We start from the raw sequence: 17227 nt of genomic DNA, 5'->3' as shown, positions 1-17227 counted from the left end.
GGTGACGGACAGTCCTCCGGCAGACGGATTTCTACAGTGACTATGTGATGTTTCCTACGGCCTTGTCATTCATACAGTAGCTCACCACTGATACAGATGGAGCCCTGCTCATTTATCCCTTTAATAGGATTCATTGATCCAGGGCAGTCGGACTTAATCCCCTGCTGTATTGTTCTCTCTGTATTGTATTGCAGCTGAGAACAATAGATGAAAGGCGTATGCTAATAAGCCTCGGTGCACCTAGGCGCAGCAGAGAAGCCTAGATGGGCGGTGCTCCATCTGTACCTGCGCAGAGATGTCCGTGGCCTTCCAGGGCGGACCTGCGCTTTACAGTCTGCGCTACACATTGACCGTCGCTCCTTGCCTCACTTTCCTCCGGTCTTCACATTGACACACTGAAGTAGAATAATAATAAACATGCACATTGATTTTACAGTATATGGACACGGTTCTAGATGTGTTTCCTCTCGTTCTAGCATCTCCTGGGCAGTAAGGACCAGACCTCCGTACAGCTGTGGGTTTCATACAGCCGCAAACCGATGCGATCGGCCCAGTTTGTGACCAGGCATCCGATAACTGTGAGTAGCTGCTCATAAGATGCTGTAAGCATGGGGGGTACTCCCTGTACAGTCCTCCCCTTGTACTGCCGTTCTAGGAACGACCCTGAAGCTATAATAGGTAGCAGCCGTGATTGAATGCATTAGTCCCTTCCTGTTCCCATGTTGTCTATTAATGATTGGGATGGTGTTGGGGTCTGACCTTAGTTACCAAAAATGTTCTAGTTCAGGGCTATTCAACATGCGGCACTCTAGCTGCGGCACTCTAGCTGCAGGCCTATTCAACATATGGCACTCTAGCTGCTGTGGACTCTAGCTGCTGCACTCTAGCTGCTGGCCTAGTCAACATGCGGCACTCTAACTGCTGCACTCTAGCTGCTGGCCTAGTCAACATGCGGCACTCTAGCTGCTGTGGACTCTAGCTGCAGGCCTATTCAACATGCGGCACTCTAGCTGCTGTGGACTCTAGCTGCTGGCCTAGTCAACATGCGGCACTCTAACTGCTGCACTCTAGCTGCTGGCCTAGTCAACATGCGGCACTCTAGCTGCTGTGGACTCTAGCTGCAGGCCTATTCAACATGCGGCACTCTAGCTGCTGTGGACTCTAGCTGCAGGCCTATTCAACATGCGGCACTCTAGCTGCTGCACTCTAGCTGCTGGCCTAGTCAACATGCGGCACTCTAGCTGCTGCACTCTAGCTGCTGGCCTAGTCAACATGCGGCACTCTAGCTGCTGTGGACTCTAGCTGCAGGCCTATTCAACATGCGGCACTCTAGCTGCTGTGGACTCTAGCTGCAGGCCTATTCAACATGCGGCACTCTAGCTGCTGTGGACGCTAGCTGCAGGCCTATTCAACATGTGGCACTCTAGCTGCTGTGGACTCTAGCTGCAGGCCTATTCAACATGTGGCACTCTAGCTGCTGTGGACTCTAGCTGCGGCACTCTAGCTGCAGGCCTAGTCAACATGCGGCACTCTAGCTGCTGTGGACTCTAGCTGCAGGCCTATTCAACATGCGGCACTCTAGCTGCTGTGGACGCTAGCTGCAGGCCTATTCAACATGCGGCACTCTAGCTGCTGTGGACGCTAGCTGCAGGCCTATTCAACATGTGGCACTCTAGCTGCTGTGGACTCTAGCTGCGGCACTCTAGCTGCAGGCCTAGTCAACATGCGGCACTCTAACTGCTGTGGACTCTAGCTGCAGGCCTATTTAACATGCGGCACTCTAGCTGCCGTGGAACTACACACCCCTGCATACCATGCCACAGTTTTAGCATGCCCTAATAGAAGAGTTTTGGTAGGGCATGCTGGGATGTGTAGTTTCACAATGGCAGTGCTGCATGTTGAAAACCCCTGTTCTAGTTTTATCAAATCTTCTTGCCCCAGCTGACTATTTAATCAGCGAAAGTCAGAGGATCTTCCGATTACTCCGTCTCAAGCGCAGGAGGTCAAGGAGTGCATGTCGTATAGCAGATATAGGAAGGAAGCCCCGATTATACAGGCATGACCCCGTATCCTATCACTGATGCCGGTATATGGATGACGGATACATCCGTTTTAGAAGTGGACACTTCCATCTCGCTAGGAATACCTAAGATCAGTAGTGGGTTGTAAGAACGACGTTTCAGGCGGTACAACCTCAGTGGAAGGTAACCTTGTCCCTCGGACCTGAGTTTGTTATATAGTCCAAGTTCTTTGTGAGCGGTTCGGAAGGAACTATAGAACCAAATGCTGTTCTGCGATGATCTGTGGCCATTATAAAGCAGCTAGGTGATATGCAGCTAGGTGATATGCAGCTAGGTGATATGCAATAATTATATGACGGAGGGAATTGTATTTAAACGCTCTATAGACTAACCAGAGCAAATAGTATTTCTCTATCGTCCTAGTGGATGCTGGGGTTCCTGAAAGTACCATGGGGAATAGCGGCTCCGCAGGAGACAGGGCACAAAAAGTAAAGCTTTTCCAGATCAGGTGGTGTGCACTGGCTCCTCCCCCTATGACCCTCCTCCAGACTCCAGTTAGATTTTTGTGCCCGGCCGAGAAGGGTGCAATCTAGGTGGCTCTCCTAAAGAGCTGCTTAGAGAAAGTTTAGCTTAGGTTTTTTATTTTACAGTGAGTCCTGCTGGCAACAGGATCACTGCAACGAGGGACTGAGGGGAGAAGAAGTGAACTCACCTGCGTGCAGGATGGATTGGCTTCTTGGCTACTGGACATTAGCTCCAGAGGGACGATCACAGGTACAGCCTGGATGGTCACCGGAGCCGCGCCGCCGGCCCCCTTGCAGATGCTGAAGTTAGAAGAGGTCCAGAATCGGCGGCTGAAGACTCTGACAGTCTTCTAAAGGTAGCGCACAGCACTGCAGCTGTGCGCCATTTTCCTCTCAGCACACTTCACACGCTGTCACTGAGGGTGCAGGGCGCTGGGGGGGGGCGCCCTGGGAGGCAAATGTAAACCTATATACTGGCTAAAAATACCTCACATATAGCCCCCAGAGGCTATATGGAGATATTTAACCCCTGCCAAACTTCACTAAAGAGCGGGAGACGAGCCCGCCGTAAAAGGGGCGGGGCCTATCTCCTCAGCACACAGCGCCATTTTTTCTCTCACAGAAAGGCTGGAGAGAAGGCTCCCAGGCTCTCCCCTGCACTGCACTACAGAAACAGGGTTTAAACAGAGAGGGGGGGCACAAATTGGCGATATAAATATATATATATATAAAGATGCTATTAGGGAGAAACACTTATATAAGGTTGTCCCTATGTAATTATAGCGTTTTTTGGTGTGTGCTGGCAAACTCTCCCTCTGTCTCTCCAAAGGGCTAGTGGGGTCCTGTCCTCTGTCAGAGCATTCCAGGTGTGTGTGCTGTGTGTCGGTACGTGTGTGTCGACATGTATGAGGACGATGCTGGAGGAGGCGGAGAAATTGCCTGTAATGGTGATGTCACTCTCTAGGGAGTCGACACCGGAATGGATGGCTTATTTAGGGAATTACGTGAGAATGTCAACACGCTGCAAGGTCGGTTGACGACATGAGACGGCCGACAAACAATTAGTAACGGTCCAGGCGTCTCAGAAACACCGTCAGGGTTTTTTTATAAAAAACGCCCATTTACCTCAGTCGGTCGACACAGACACAGACACGGACACTGAATCCAGTGTCGACGGTGAATAAACAAACGTATTCCTCATTAGGGCCACACGTTAAGGGCAATGAAGGAGCTGTTGCATATTTCTGATACTACAAGTACCACAAAAAAGGGTATTATGTGGAAGTGAAAAAACTACCTGTAGTTTTTCCTGAATCAGATAAAATAAAATGAAGTGTGTGATGATGCGTGGGTTTACCCCGATAGCAAATATTGGCGTTATACCCTTTCCCGCCAGAAGTTAGGGCGCGTTGGGAAACACCCCTTAGGGTGGAAAAGGCGCTCACACGCTTATCAAGTGGCGTTACCGTCTCCAGATACGGCCGCCCTCAAGGAGCCAGCTGATAGGCAGCTGGAAAAATATCCTAAAAAGTATATACACACATACGGTGGTTATACTGCGACCAGCGATCGCCATCAGCCTGGAGATGCAGTGCTGGGTTGGCTTGGTCGAATTCCCTGACTAAAAATATTTTATTGATATAGAGCATTTAATAGGATGCATTCTATATATATGTATGCGAGATGCACAGAGGGATATTTGCACTCTGGCATCAAGATAAGTGCGTTGTCCATATCTCCCGGAAGATGTCATGGACACGACAGTGGTCAGGTGATACAGATCCCATACGGCACGTGGAAGTATTGCCGTATAAAGGGAAGGAGTTATTTGGGGTCGGTCCATCGGACCTGGGGGCCACGGCTGCAGCTGGGAAATCCAACCTTTTTACCCCAAGTTACATCTCAGCAGAAAAAGACACTGTCTTTTCAGCCTCAATCCTTCCGTTCCCATGTGGGCAAGCGGGCAAAAGGCCAGTCATATCTGCCCAGACATAGAGGAAAGGGAAGTAGACTGCAGCAGGCAGCCCCTTCCCAGGAAAAGAAGCCCTCCACCAGTGGGGGGGTAGTCTCAAGAGTCTCAGCGCGCAGTGGGATCACTCGCAAGTTGACCCCTAGATCGTACAAGTATTATCCCAGGGGTACAGATTGGAGAGTCGAGACATTTTTTCCTCGCAGGTTCCTGAAGCCTGCTTTACCAACGGCTTCCTCCGACAGGGAGGCAGTATTGGAAAAAATTCACAAGCTGTATTTCCAGCAGGTGATAATCAAAGTACCCCTCCTACAACAAGGAAAAGGGTATTTGTCTTCCACACTATATTGTGGTACTGAAGCCAGACGGCTTGGTGAGACATAGTCTAAATCTGAAATCTTTGAACACTTACATAAAAAGGTTCAAATCAAGATGGAGTCACTCAAAGCAGTGATAGAGAACCGGAAAAAAGGGGACTATATGGTGTCCCTGGACATCAAGGATTACCTCCATGTCCAAATTTGCCCTTCTCAACAAGGGTACCTCTGGTTCGTGATACAGAACTGTCAATATCAGTTTCAGACGCTGCCGTTGAATTATCCACGGCACCCCGGGCCTTTACCAAGGTAATGGCCGAAAAGATGATTCTTAAAAGAAGAAAGGCATCTTAATTATCCCTTACTTGGACGATATCCTGAAAGGGGCAAGTTTCCAGAGAACAGTTGGAGGTCGGAAAAGAACTATCTAAAGTAGTTCTACGACAGCACGAGTGGATTCTAAATATTCCAAAAATCGCAGCTGTTTTCCGATGATACGTCTGCTGTTCCTAGGAATGATTCTGGGCATAGTCCAGAAAGAGGTATTTCTCCTGGAGGGGAAAGCCAGGGAGTTATCCGACCTAGTCAGAAACCTCCTAAAACCAGGCCAAGTATCAGTGCATCAATGCACAGGAGTCCTGGGAAAAATGGTGGCTTCTTACGAAGCGATTCCATTCGGCAGATCTCACGCAAAAACTTTTCAGGGGGATTTGCTGGACGAATGGTCCGGATCGCATCTTCAGATGCATCAGCGGATAACCCTGTCTCCAAGGACAAGGGTGTCTCTTCTGTGGGGGCTGCAGAGTGCTCATCTTCTAGAGGGCAGCACATTCAGCATTCAGGACTGTGTTCTGGTGACCACGGATGCCAGCCTGAGAGGCTGGGGAACAGTCACACAAGGAAGAAATTTCCAAGGAAGTGTGGTCAAGTCTGGAGATTTCTCTCCACATGAATATACTGGAGCTAAGGGCAATTTACGATGCTCTGAGCCTAGGAAGACCTCTGCTTCAAAGTCAACCGGTGCTGATCCAGTAGGACATCATCATGGCAGTCGCCCACGTAAACAGACGGGGCGGCACAAGAAGCAGGAGGGCAATGACAGCAAGGATTCTTCGCTGGGCGAAAGATCATGTGATAACACTGTCAGCAGTGTTCATTCCGGGAGTGGACAACTAGGAAGATTTCCTCAGCATAAATGAATTCCACCCGGAAAAGTGGGAACTTCATCTGGAAGTTTCCACATGTTTGTAAACCGTTGGGAAAGACCAAAGGTGGTTATGATGGCGTCCCACATGAAGCGCCAGGTCTAGAGACCCTCATGCAATAGCTGGGACGCTCTGGTAACACCGTGGGTGTACCAGTCGGTGTGTGTGTTCCCTCCTCTGCCTTTCATACCCAGTGTATGGAGAATGATAGGAAGGAGAGGAGTAAGAACTATACTCGTGGTTCCGGTTTGGGCCAAGAAGAACTTGGTACCCGGAACTTCCAGAGATACTAGAAAGGATCTTGATTCAGCAAGAATCATGTCTGTTCCATGACTTACCGCAGCTGCGTTGACGCCAGGGCGGGTGAACGCCGGATCCTAAGGGAAAAAGGCATTCCGGAAGAGGTCATCCCTACCCTGGTCAGAGCCAGGAAGGAGGTGACCGCACAACATTATCACCGCTTAGGTGAAAATATGTTCCATGGTGTGAGGCCAGGAAGGCTCCACGGAAGAATTTCAACTAGGTTAATTCCTACATTCCTGCAAGCAGGAGTGTATATGGGTCTCAAATTGGGGTCCATTAAGGTTCAAATTTCGACCGGTCGATTTTCTTCCAGAAAGAAATTGGCTTCAGTTCCTGAAGTCCAGAAGTTGTTAAGGGAGTACTGCATATACAACCCCTTTTTGATGTCTCCAGTGGCACTGGGCGATCTCAACGTAGTTTGGGATTCCTAAAATCACATTGTTTTAAACAACTCAAATCTGTGGATTTGATATATCTCACATGGAAAGTGACCATGCTGTTGGTCCTGGCCTCGGCCAGGCGAGTGTCAGAATTGGCGGCTTTATCTCACAAAGCCATATCTGATTGTCCATTCGGACAGAGCAAAGCTGTGGACTCGTCCCCAGTTTCTCCCTAAGGTGGTGTCAGCGTTTCACCTGAACCAGCTTATTGTGGTGCCTGCGGCTACTAGGGACTTGGAGGACTCCAAGTTGCTGGATGTTGTCAGGGCCCTGAAAATATAGTTTCCAGGTCGGCTGGAGTCAGGAAATCTGACTTGCTGTTTATCCTGTATGCACCCAACAAGCTGGGTGCTCCTGCTTCTAAGCAGACTATTGCTCGTTGGATTTGTAGTACAATTCAGCTTGCACATTCTGTGGCAGGCTTGCCACAGAAAAAAATATGTAAATGCCCATTCCACAAGGAAGGTGGGCTCATCTTGGGCGGCTGCCCGAGGGGTCTCGGCATTACAACTCTGCCGAGCAGCTACGTGGTCGGGGGAGAACACGTTTGTAAAATTTTACAAATTTGATACCCTGGCAAAAGAGGACCTGGAGTTCTCTCATTCGGTGCTGCAGAGTCATCCGCACTCTCCCGCCCGTTTGGGAGCTTTGGTATAATCCCCATGGTCCTTTCAGGAACCCCAGCATCCACTAGGACGATAGAGAAAATAAGAATTTACTTACCGATAATTCTATTTCTCGGAGTCCGTAGTGGATGCTGGGCGCCCATCCCAAGTGCGGATTATTCTGCAATACTTGTACATAGTTATTGTTACAAAAATCGGGTTATTGTTGTAGGAAGCCGTCTTTCAGAGGCTCCTTTTGTTATCATACTGTTAACTGGGTTTAGATCACAAGTTGTACGGTGTGATTGGTGTGGCTGGTATGAGTCTTACCCGGGATTCAAAATCCTCCCTTATTGTGTACGCTCGTCCGGGCACAGTACCTAACTGGAGTCTGGAGGAGGGTCATAGGGGGAGGAGCCAGTGCACACCACCTGATCTGGAAAAGCTTTACTTTTTGTGCCCTGTCTCCTGCGGAGCCGCTATTCCCCATGGTCCTTTCAGGAACCCCAGCATCCACTACGGACTCCGAGAAATAGAATTATCGGTAAGTAAATTCTTATTTATACTGTATGTAATAGTACTGAGAGGGGAATTTGCTGACATTAGACAGACATTACAGCACGTGTGTGGATGTAGATAGTATCAGGTCAAGATTTCTGAAAGTCCGTGTTTCCTGTCATTGCCCTGTTCACGTTTCACACCATAAACCGTGAATATATATACAGGTTGAGTATCCCATATCCAAATATTCCGAAATACGGAATATTCCAAAATACGGAATTTGCAGTGAGACTGAGATCATGAAAACTTTGTTTTCTGTGGCTCAGTGTACTCAAACTTTGTTTAATACACAAAAGAACTAAAAATATTGTATTAAATGACCTTCAGGCTGTGTGTATAAGGTGTATATGAAACCTTAAATGAATTGTGTGTATGTACACACAGATTGTTTAATGCACAAAGTTATTAAAAATATTGGCTAAAATGACCTTCAGGCTGTGTGTATAAGGTGTATATGTAACATAAATGTATTCTGCGCTTAGACTTGGTTCTCATCACCATGATATCTCATTATGGTATGCAATTATTCCAAAATACGGAAAAATCCGATATCCAAAGTACCTCTGGTCCCAAACATTTTGAATAAGGGATACTCAACCTGTATATATAATGTAACATTCAATGGGACATATCCAATAAGCCGTGGGTTAAATTGTCGGCTCGGACCTGTGCAAAAAGGCCCTGGATCTCTCGTGCGTTAAGCCCTGAGGGGGGAACTTTTTCATGCAACCTCAGGAGCTGCAATGAAATATCGATGTTAAAATGCACCCTTGGGATTTTAAATGCTGGGAACCCCATAGATTCCACATAAAATGGGGGAGTCTATGCGTGCGACACCCAAGGTTTTACCATGCGTGAAAAATACTAAATAATTTAATAGCTCTGTGTATAAAACCCAGATCTTTTCCCCACGTGGTACACTCCACGCCTGATTGGAAATAACCCAGTCTGTTCTGTCCCAGAGGCTACAAGAAGATGTCCGCCACTGCTTTGCGTTGGGGGATTTCTATAATAGAATTAGGCTCATCTGATCTGCCCATAGTGTTACCTGTATGTGACGTCATGTGATCTGCTCTGGCCATAGTCTTACCTGTATGTGACGTCATGTGATTTGCTCTGCCCATAGTCTTGCCTGTATGTGACGTCATGTGATCTGCTCTGCCCATAGTCTTACCTGTATGTGACGTCATGTGATTTGCTCTGCCCATAGTCTTGCCTGTATGTGACGTCATGTGATTTGCTCTGCCCATAGTCTTACCTGTATGTGACGTCATGTGATTTGCTCTGCCCATAGTCTTGCCTGTATGTGACGTCATGTGATCTGCTCTGCCCATAGTCTTACCTGTATGTGACGTCATGTGATTTGCTCTGCCCATAGTCTTGCCTGTATGTGACGTCATGTGATTTGCTCTGCCCATAGTCTTACCTGTATGTGACGTCATGTGATTTGCTCTGCCCATAGTCTTGCCTGTATGTGACGTCATGTGATCTGCTCTGCCCATAGTCTTGCCTGTATGTGACGTCATGTGATCTGCTCTGCCCATAGTCTTGCCTGTATGTGACGTCATGTGATCTGCTCTGCCCATAGTCTTGCCTGTATGTGACGTCATGTGATCTGCTCTGCCCATAGTCTTGCCTGTATGTGACGTCATGTGATCTGCTCTGCCCATAGTCTTGCCTGTATGTGACGTCATGTGATCTGCTCTGCCCATAGTCTTGCCTGTATGTGACGTCATGTGATCTACTCTGCCCATAGTCTTGCCTGTATGTGACGTCATGTGATCTGCTCTGCCCATAGTCTTACCTGTATGTGAAGTCATGTGATCTGCTCTGTCCAATGTGTTACCTGTATGTGACGTCATGTGATGCGAGTGGATGTAACTCGGTGACTGCGTTCCCGTCTTTAGGACACGTTACATATTGGCAGTGACATAGAATCGGTATCTCCCATCCTTTTCAGGAATATTACATCACCGATGTATCCGAGGATCAGGTGTTTGCCTGCGTCAAGCACAGCAGTAACGTCACCAACCTGTACATTTCGGAAGCAGAGGGCCTGCGCTTCTCGCTCTCCCTGGAGAATGTGCTGTATGTAAATCCCGGAGCAGGGAAGGAAACGTTTGTCAGGTATAGCACATTAATACATGGTACTGGGAGGAGGGCTCGTACAAACCACCTGTTGTCATTATATGACTGGTATCTTCCATTAACCACAGTGTTACAGTTCTATAGCTGTAGGTGCGTCCTCATACATCTAGCCTGAATACGCCATGCAGCGCCGGATATCTGGCGTCAGTGAGCCGACCGGTCCCGTGCTACTCTGCCAATGTCAGGTGTATTGTTTTTGCCCAAAAATGCGTCTTAGTCGCAACACAATGCGAGTAGGTCGCACCGGGAGACTGCGCTGATTAGATTGATGCATTACCCTTGTATATTGTGTGTGACGGAGTCTGTGTGCGGGGCAGAATGGAATTTGCACTGGATTAGGGAGGCCAATCCCGGGACGTTTTTTCAATCTCTGGATTGAAAAACGCTCAATCCCAGGGATTGCAGTAGGGATCAGTGAAGGGCAGTGGAGAAGGGTGTAGGGAGCAGCGCTGGAGGGAGGGTTGGTGTAGGTAGCAGGGAGGGAGGGTTGGTGTAGGTAGCAGGGAGGGAGGGTTGGTGTAGGTAGCGGTGCGGGAGGATTGGTGTAGGTAGCGGTGCGGGAGGGTTGGTGTAGGTAGCGGTGCGGGAGGGAGGGTGTAGGTAGCGGTGCGGGAGGGTTGGTGTAGGTAGCGGTGCGGGAGGGAGGGTGTAGGTAGCGGTGCAGGAGGGAGGGTGTAGGTAGCGGTGCGGGAGGGAGGGTGTAGGTAGCGGTGCGGGAGGGAGGGTGTAGGTAGCGGCGCGGGAGGGAGGGTGTAGGTAGCGGCGCGGGAGGGAGGGTTGGTGTAGGTAGTGGCACGGGAGGGAGGCTGTTAGAGAGGGTGGGTGTAAGTAATACTACTTACTATTAGGCGGGCGGGCACACTAAACGCGGCGGCATTTCAAATGAAGCGCCGGCTGCCAGCCAACCAGAGCTGGCGGACCGGCAGCCAATCAGGGAAGCGGTCGCATCAGTCGCTCCTGATTGGCTGCCGGTCTGCCAGCTCTGATTGGCTGGTGGCCGGTGCTACATTTGAAGTGCTGCCGCGTTCAGCGTGTGTCCATGGCTGCCGCCCGCCTAATAGTAAGTAGTATTACTTACACCCACCTTCCCTGCACATGCGCAATGTAATCCCGGGATTGGAGGCTCCAATCCCAGGATTCAAATCCTGGCATTTTTGGGCCTATATCCCGGGATCTCGCCTATCCCGAGATTGGCCTTCCTACACTGGATAAAAGCTGCGGCTGCTACAGTGTAGAACGTCGTATATACAGAGACTCTAGTCCTGATGCCATCGCACTTTTCGAGATCAGGGGCTAGTGCTCATACGCATATACCGTACAGTGCGCCGCAGTTAACACGTACGCAGGCAGTGGCGTTCGCGGGGCAGGCAGGGGGCAGCGACCGATCATTTTTCGGGGCGCCATCGGGGGAACGGGGGCCCCCAGCGTGCGATTGAAAGGATTACCGATTCTGCTAAAAAGCAGAATCTGCAATCCTTTCTGAATTATGTCCTTAGTCACACACATATACCAATATCCTATACAGTATCGCATTAATCAGCGCAGTCTCCTGGTGTGTCAGAGTTGCGACTAAGACACATTTCCAGCAAAAAAAGACGCCCGGCGCTCGAAGATTCTAGCGCTACCTGGCGTGCCAAGACGAGCTGTTTGGCGGGACTGCAGCAAAGACGAGACACTGGTATTCCCAGCTCAGAGACCTCTTTCATCATGGTGTGATTCACTTCTGCAGACTGGTGATCAAACCCCTATATATGGCACCTAAACATAATAAGGAGAGGCTATCCTCTGTTCCCACCTGTATCTGACCTCATTTACCACCTGTAATAAAGGTTGTCAATGAAGACTTAAGATTCATACTCTTTGCAGCTGTGAAAGTGAATGCTGGATAATCGTCTTCTGTAACTATAATCTCATTTGTTTTGTTTTATTTTCATTCGATACGAATGTGTCCTGGTTAGGATTTCAATCTCTCTGCTCTGTTCTTTATATAACTACAAGGGTAGTGCAATAAGTAAGTAAGGAAACAAGACTTGTCACGTGTGTAATGGGGGTCGTTCCGAGTTGATCGCACGCTGCCGATTTTCGCAGCGCAGCGGTCGGGTCACTACTGCGCATGCGTAGGCACCGCAATGCGCACGCACGTCGTACGGGTACAAACAGCATCGTTGCTGGGCAGTGCTTCTAGCAACAAATCCACTCGCAGGGGTTTATCGCAAGGAGATTGACAGGAAGAGGGCGTTTATGGGTGTCAACTGACCATTTTCTGGGAGTGGTAGGGAAAACACAGGCGTGTCCGGGCGTTTGCAGGGCGGGCGTCTGACGTCAATTCCGGGACTGGACAGGCTGAAGTGATCGCAAGGGCTGAGTAAGTTTTTAGACCTACTCTGAAACTGCAAAAAACTTTTTCGTCCCGCTCGGCTGCACATGCGTTCGCACACTTGCAAAGTGAAAATACACTCCCCCGTGCGTTTGCACGGCTGCAAAAAGTAGCTAGCAAGCAATCAACTCGGAATGAGGGCCAGTGTTCTCTATTTCATGCTAATCTCCCGCCAGACCAGAGCAGGTAGACCGCCGCTTCCCCTCACGGCCATTAGACAACGCCTCATATCAGCCATACTGTCCAAGCATCAGGTGTAAGATGGCGGGGCTGGCGGAGACACGGTCACACATTGAGGTGCGTAGTGTGATCCGATCTCTGCGTCTAACGGGCACATCGGTAGATGACATTCATCCCCAACTTGGGGAGTACGGTGATGGCTTCATGCCTCGGAAACAGGTTTTGGTTTGGAGCACTTCCTGTGATAACGGCAGGGCAGACGTTCCCGTTATGTTACGGCGCTACCATCCTCCTTACAGCGCTGACCTGGCACCGAGTGATTTTACATGTCTTTGGACCACTGAAGAAGCACTTGGGTGGAAGGCGATTTGCAGCTGACGGTGAAGTTCCGCCATCATGTCCTGGCTTCAGTTGCCTGGCGCTGATTTCTTCTATGCCGGGATAGACGCCTTGGTGTACCGCTGGAGCAAATGCTTAGACAAGTATGGGGACTATGTGGGGGGAAAATCTGTACCAAGGCCATACTACTGATTATACATACAAGCTGAATGAATTTACACAACGAGAGGTCTTGTTACCTTACTTACCCCCTCGTATTACAGATCTAACAATCATTGTGTTACTATTTACTTCTGTCTGCTTCCGTCTTGTTGTTTTTTCAAATATGATTTCTGTTTCCTCGGATGGGTGACACTGGAAATGTCATTAGGTGTGTAGAGTGTGGCGCTGGAACTTGGGCACTTTCAGTTTTACTTCCAAAAAGGTCAACCCCCCCCCCCCCCCTCCCCCCTCCCCCCATTGTACTTTATGCAGAATGCTAGGAGCAAGCGGTGAAGACACTGCAGTCGGCAGCTCCTGTCCGCTTCCTATGTGGGATTGCTTCCAGGGTTGGGCCCAGTTGTTGCCACCACAATTAGTGACCAGGATCTCTGTGCCTTCTGTTGACCTATCCAGGGGCATAACTTTAAATTAATAGCTCTCAAATTAGTTGCTGTTCCCATCAGTAGTGCCACCGGCTTGCGCAGGTGGAGTAGTAGTGTTTTCCGCTAGGCTGATTTATGGGGGGGGGGGGGGGGGCTCTGCCTGCCTGCCTGCCTGTTTTTTAAATGACAAAATGCACCCTGCCATTATTGTGGCGCCGCGCTACAGCAGCCTTCCCTGTGCCGTCTCCACCCACGGGCCTGGAAAAGTTTCTGTTACCAATCACCACTGGATGAATAGATGAGGGGACGGTTTAGGGGTAAGCCCAGCATCTTTGGAAGTGCTGGTCATGCCCCCTAAAGTGACGGATGGTGTGTATTGTGCTGCCGCAAAACCACGTCCCCTCCCACTCAACCACACCCACTTTTTTGGGAGCCATTTCTACACCGCAGCATCCCACCCTGCCCCTAGTCTGGTATTAACACTAGAGTAGGATGCATTGCCCCAGTTCTTGGCTGAACGGTCTGATTGGGTGTTGGGGCGGTTATCCTTTATGAATGATGGCCATATTCTTGCTGGACCCTGGGGTAAATTGCTAACCCCCGTCCAGCACCCCCTCCCTGGCAGGCTTCCCCCACTGATACGAGACTTATTTTACAGTGGACGACGGCCTTCTTCTAATGTGGGGTCTGTTTTTCAGTGTATCGTTAGCCTGACTTTATGCTGCCCTTTGTATCTGTTGTGCATAGCTCATCTTGTTTTATAAGGTGCCATTTGGTGTGTGTGTAGGTCTTGTAACGTCCGTGGGGGACGACATGGGGTGGTAAAGCACCCACACTTACCTGCAGTGGGTCCTCTGAGTTGGCTGAGCCCACCTGAGTGAGGGTGGTTTGACCCCGTCTAGCTTTCCCGTTTCCCAGAGGCTGAGCAGGATCCTCTCCTTCATGGGAGTCTCGGGAACGGATTTGTACCCTATCTTACCGCGCATGTCTCTTTATTACTAGATGAGAGACCATTCTGGAGACGAGACATGATCAGACCTCGCCCTACAACCGGTGAGTGCTGTGGATAACCCTGTTGGGACTTGTCTCCTGAATGGTGGTCTTTGGTATCCATCATCAGTGAAAGTGCCAGACTCCTGCTATACTTCAGTGTTCAAAGGTTAGACTGAGTAGTTCACATAAGATCAAGGTGAGTTGGTCGATATTTCAGACCTGGAAGTTTTCTCGCCCTTGGGTGAGAATTGTTCTGGGCAGCAGGGAGTAAGAGGTTTAGCGCAAGCCTTATGGCACATACGTAATCTTCTGAGGGGCATGAAATGCGTTGTGTCTGAAATAATTCGGACTTTGAGGAGGAGGCTGTATGAGGACATTAATGTCTGCCTTTTTTCTGGTACACGGGGGCGACTGAGGAAGCCGTTGTTAGTCATGTATTATCACAAGGGTTGCAGTCCTCCTGGTGTCATAGGGATTACCTACCTTTCGTTTTGGTTGCACCCATACCTGCTGAATGGTGAGTCTGGTACAGGATTTAAGGTTCCAGGTCTGGGCTATGTGGTTTGTGTTCTGAGTAGACTGGCTCTAACGCTGTTGTTCTGGCAGTCTTTGAGTACTGGTGTATGTACCCCCATAGTTCCTTGTGATATTAACCTGTTGCTGACCTTGTATAGCACCCTTCTTTCATGCTTGGGGGGAATTCTAGGTCTTCCTGGAAGTTTCTTTTCTCTACGCCTTGCCTGGAAACTTCGGCTCAGATCTTTTTCTACTGTTTTTATGTTGTCGGTGCTTCTCTTGGGACAGCTTTTTTCTTTCAGTCCACAGTGGCCTCCATGTTCTTAATAACTTGCAATGTCATCCTGGTTTTTCTCCAGGATGGGTTTAAGTGGCAGAGGGCTCTCTGGATGTTGTCCGGACAGGTTGGGTAACTTATTGTTTGTCGCCTTTGCCCACTACAGTGTTTGGCCTGTTTTTTAACAGACATTTGCCAGGAGTATTACTTTGTAATTTGCTGGGCATACATTGTGGCAGGGTGGCTGGTACCTTCATCTGTGTTCATCCAACAGTTGGGTGACGCAGTGTTGGATTCAGTTGGGTGGTCACCTTGTCTTTACATTCCCTGTTCACAGGCTTCTGCAGGCTCTACATTTGACACCCAGAAGATAGCAGTATTGGTTGTAGTTGTGGCTACCTTTTCAGCATACCACCTTATGAAGATGGCTTTGAGACATCCCTATGCTCAGTCCTATGTCCCCCATTGGATGAAAGATAAAGTGTGATTCTTGTACTTAGCACATCAAATGCCCCCTATTAGGATGAAAGCTATCTTTACATTCTTGTTTGGTGTTCCTGTGGGGAACGTTGTTCTTTTGCTTTCCATCTTGTTCCATATTCATGGTTCCATCCTCTGGCTTTGGTAGGACAATACTGAAGACCCGGTGGTCCTGTCTGGTTGGGAGAGGGGAGGAGTTTGAGCATTTGGGAGGTAAGGTACCCAAGCCCCATGATGGTTCCAATGTCCCCAGTTGGATTCAGAGAAAAGGATTTAACGTTCCTATGAAACTCCTATTTTAAAAGGTGGTTTTTCTATGAAACATAATAAGATACTCGTTAGCCAATGCCGACCTGATTTATAATACTATTTGTGGATGGATGGACACGCACCTGCAGAACACATAGAACACCAACCTGCAGATAAATGAGTCATTTTGTCTGTCTCCATTTTGGATTCTAGGTACCTTGAGAATGAACCGTTTGCTGATGTTCACCGTGTGAAAGGGGTGAGAGGCGTGTACATTGCTAATATAGTCAATGGGCCTTTTGCCAAAGAGAACGTGGCCTCTGTCATCACCTTTGACAAAGGAGGGACGTGGGAGTTTCTCTTGGCTCCAGGATACAGCGATGAGGAGGCAGCTCGTTGCCCGGTGAGTGTCATTGAACCACAATCTGTAATGTTCTTCTACTTTGTGTATAGCTTTGGCTTTGATGGTTTGTTTTTACATATTCTACTTTATTTACAGATCTCAAAGGACTGTCACCTCCATCTGGCCCAGCCGCTCAGCCAGCTGACGTCACAGGGGCGTGTTATGCCCATTGTCACCAAGGACTCTGCTCCAGGGCTAATTGCAGCGACTGGTAGGTTGTTCTTTGTGTGGTTCTATTTGTAACACAAAGTGGAGCAGGGCGTTCTTCATTTTATCCAGCACCAATGAGCGCGCGATACGGTGTCTGATTGTGGCTTTATGTAGCTATAATCCTAGAGGAGCCTGAACAGACGTATTCCTCTACTCATGTCAAATCATTCATTGAGGTGGCACTGGCCGAGGGTATTCACCAACACCGTATCGGTTATGGCTGCCCTTAGATCGCTATGGTTGACTGTCCTCCTCTCATCTCAACAATCTGCTAGTTAAGGTGAATCTTCGGCCTTGTTGCAGACTTATTTTCTGGAGACAGCCCAGGCTTTGGAGTCTTGCAGGGGCCGGTGGGGTCCCTGTTGGCTCCCTGACAGATGTCTGTTCACCTTTGAAGATCCTAGATGGTGTCTACCTTCGAGACTGAAGTTTGGCTAGTCAGACTGTCCATAGGGGTGACCATCTCAGCAAGAGTCCCCCATACTTCATCTGGGCGATAGACAGCAGACACCATCCTTTGTGGCTG

General features: G+C 49.1%; 1 protein-coding gene across 1 annotated transcript in view; it reads left to right on the top strand.

The window, feature by feature from the left end:
* The window catches only part of SORL1 (sortilin related receptor 1), a 156195-nt gene that overhangs the window by 42316 nt on the left and 96652 nt on the right, over positions 1 to 17227 (top strand). The window contains exons 7-10 of the mRNA XM_063943717.1: positions 477 to 578; positions 9906 to 10072; positions 16302 to 16491; positions 16588 to 16702. Of these exons, the coding sequence (XP_063799787.1) occupies positions 477 to 578; positions 9906 to 10072; positions 16302 to 16491; positions 16588 to 16702 (574 nt within the window). The remainder of the gene's footprint in view (positions 1 to 476; positions 579 to 9905; positions 10073 to 16301; positions 16492 to 16587; positions 16703 to 17227) is intronic.

This window comes from Pseudophryne corroboree, chromosome 10 (assembly GCF_028390025.1).
Source record: "Pseudophryne corroboree isolate aPseCor3 chromosome 10, aPseCor3.hap2, whole genome shotgun sequence".
NCBI classification, from domain to species: domain Eukaryota; kingdom Metazoa; phylum Chordata; class Amphibia; order Anura; family Myobatrachidae; genus Pseudophryne; species Pseudophryne corroboree.
This window is presented reverse-complemented; position numbering and strand designations above follow the sequence as displayed.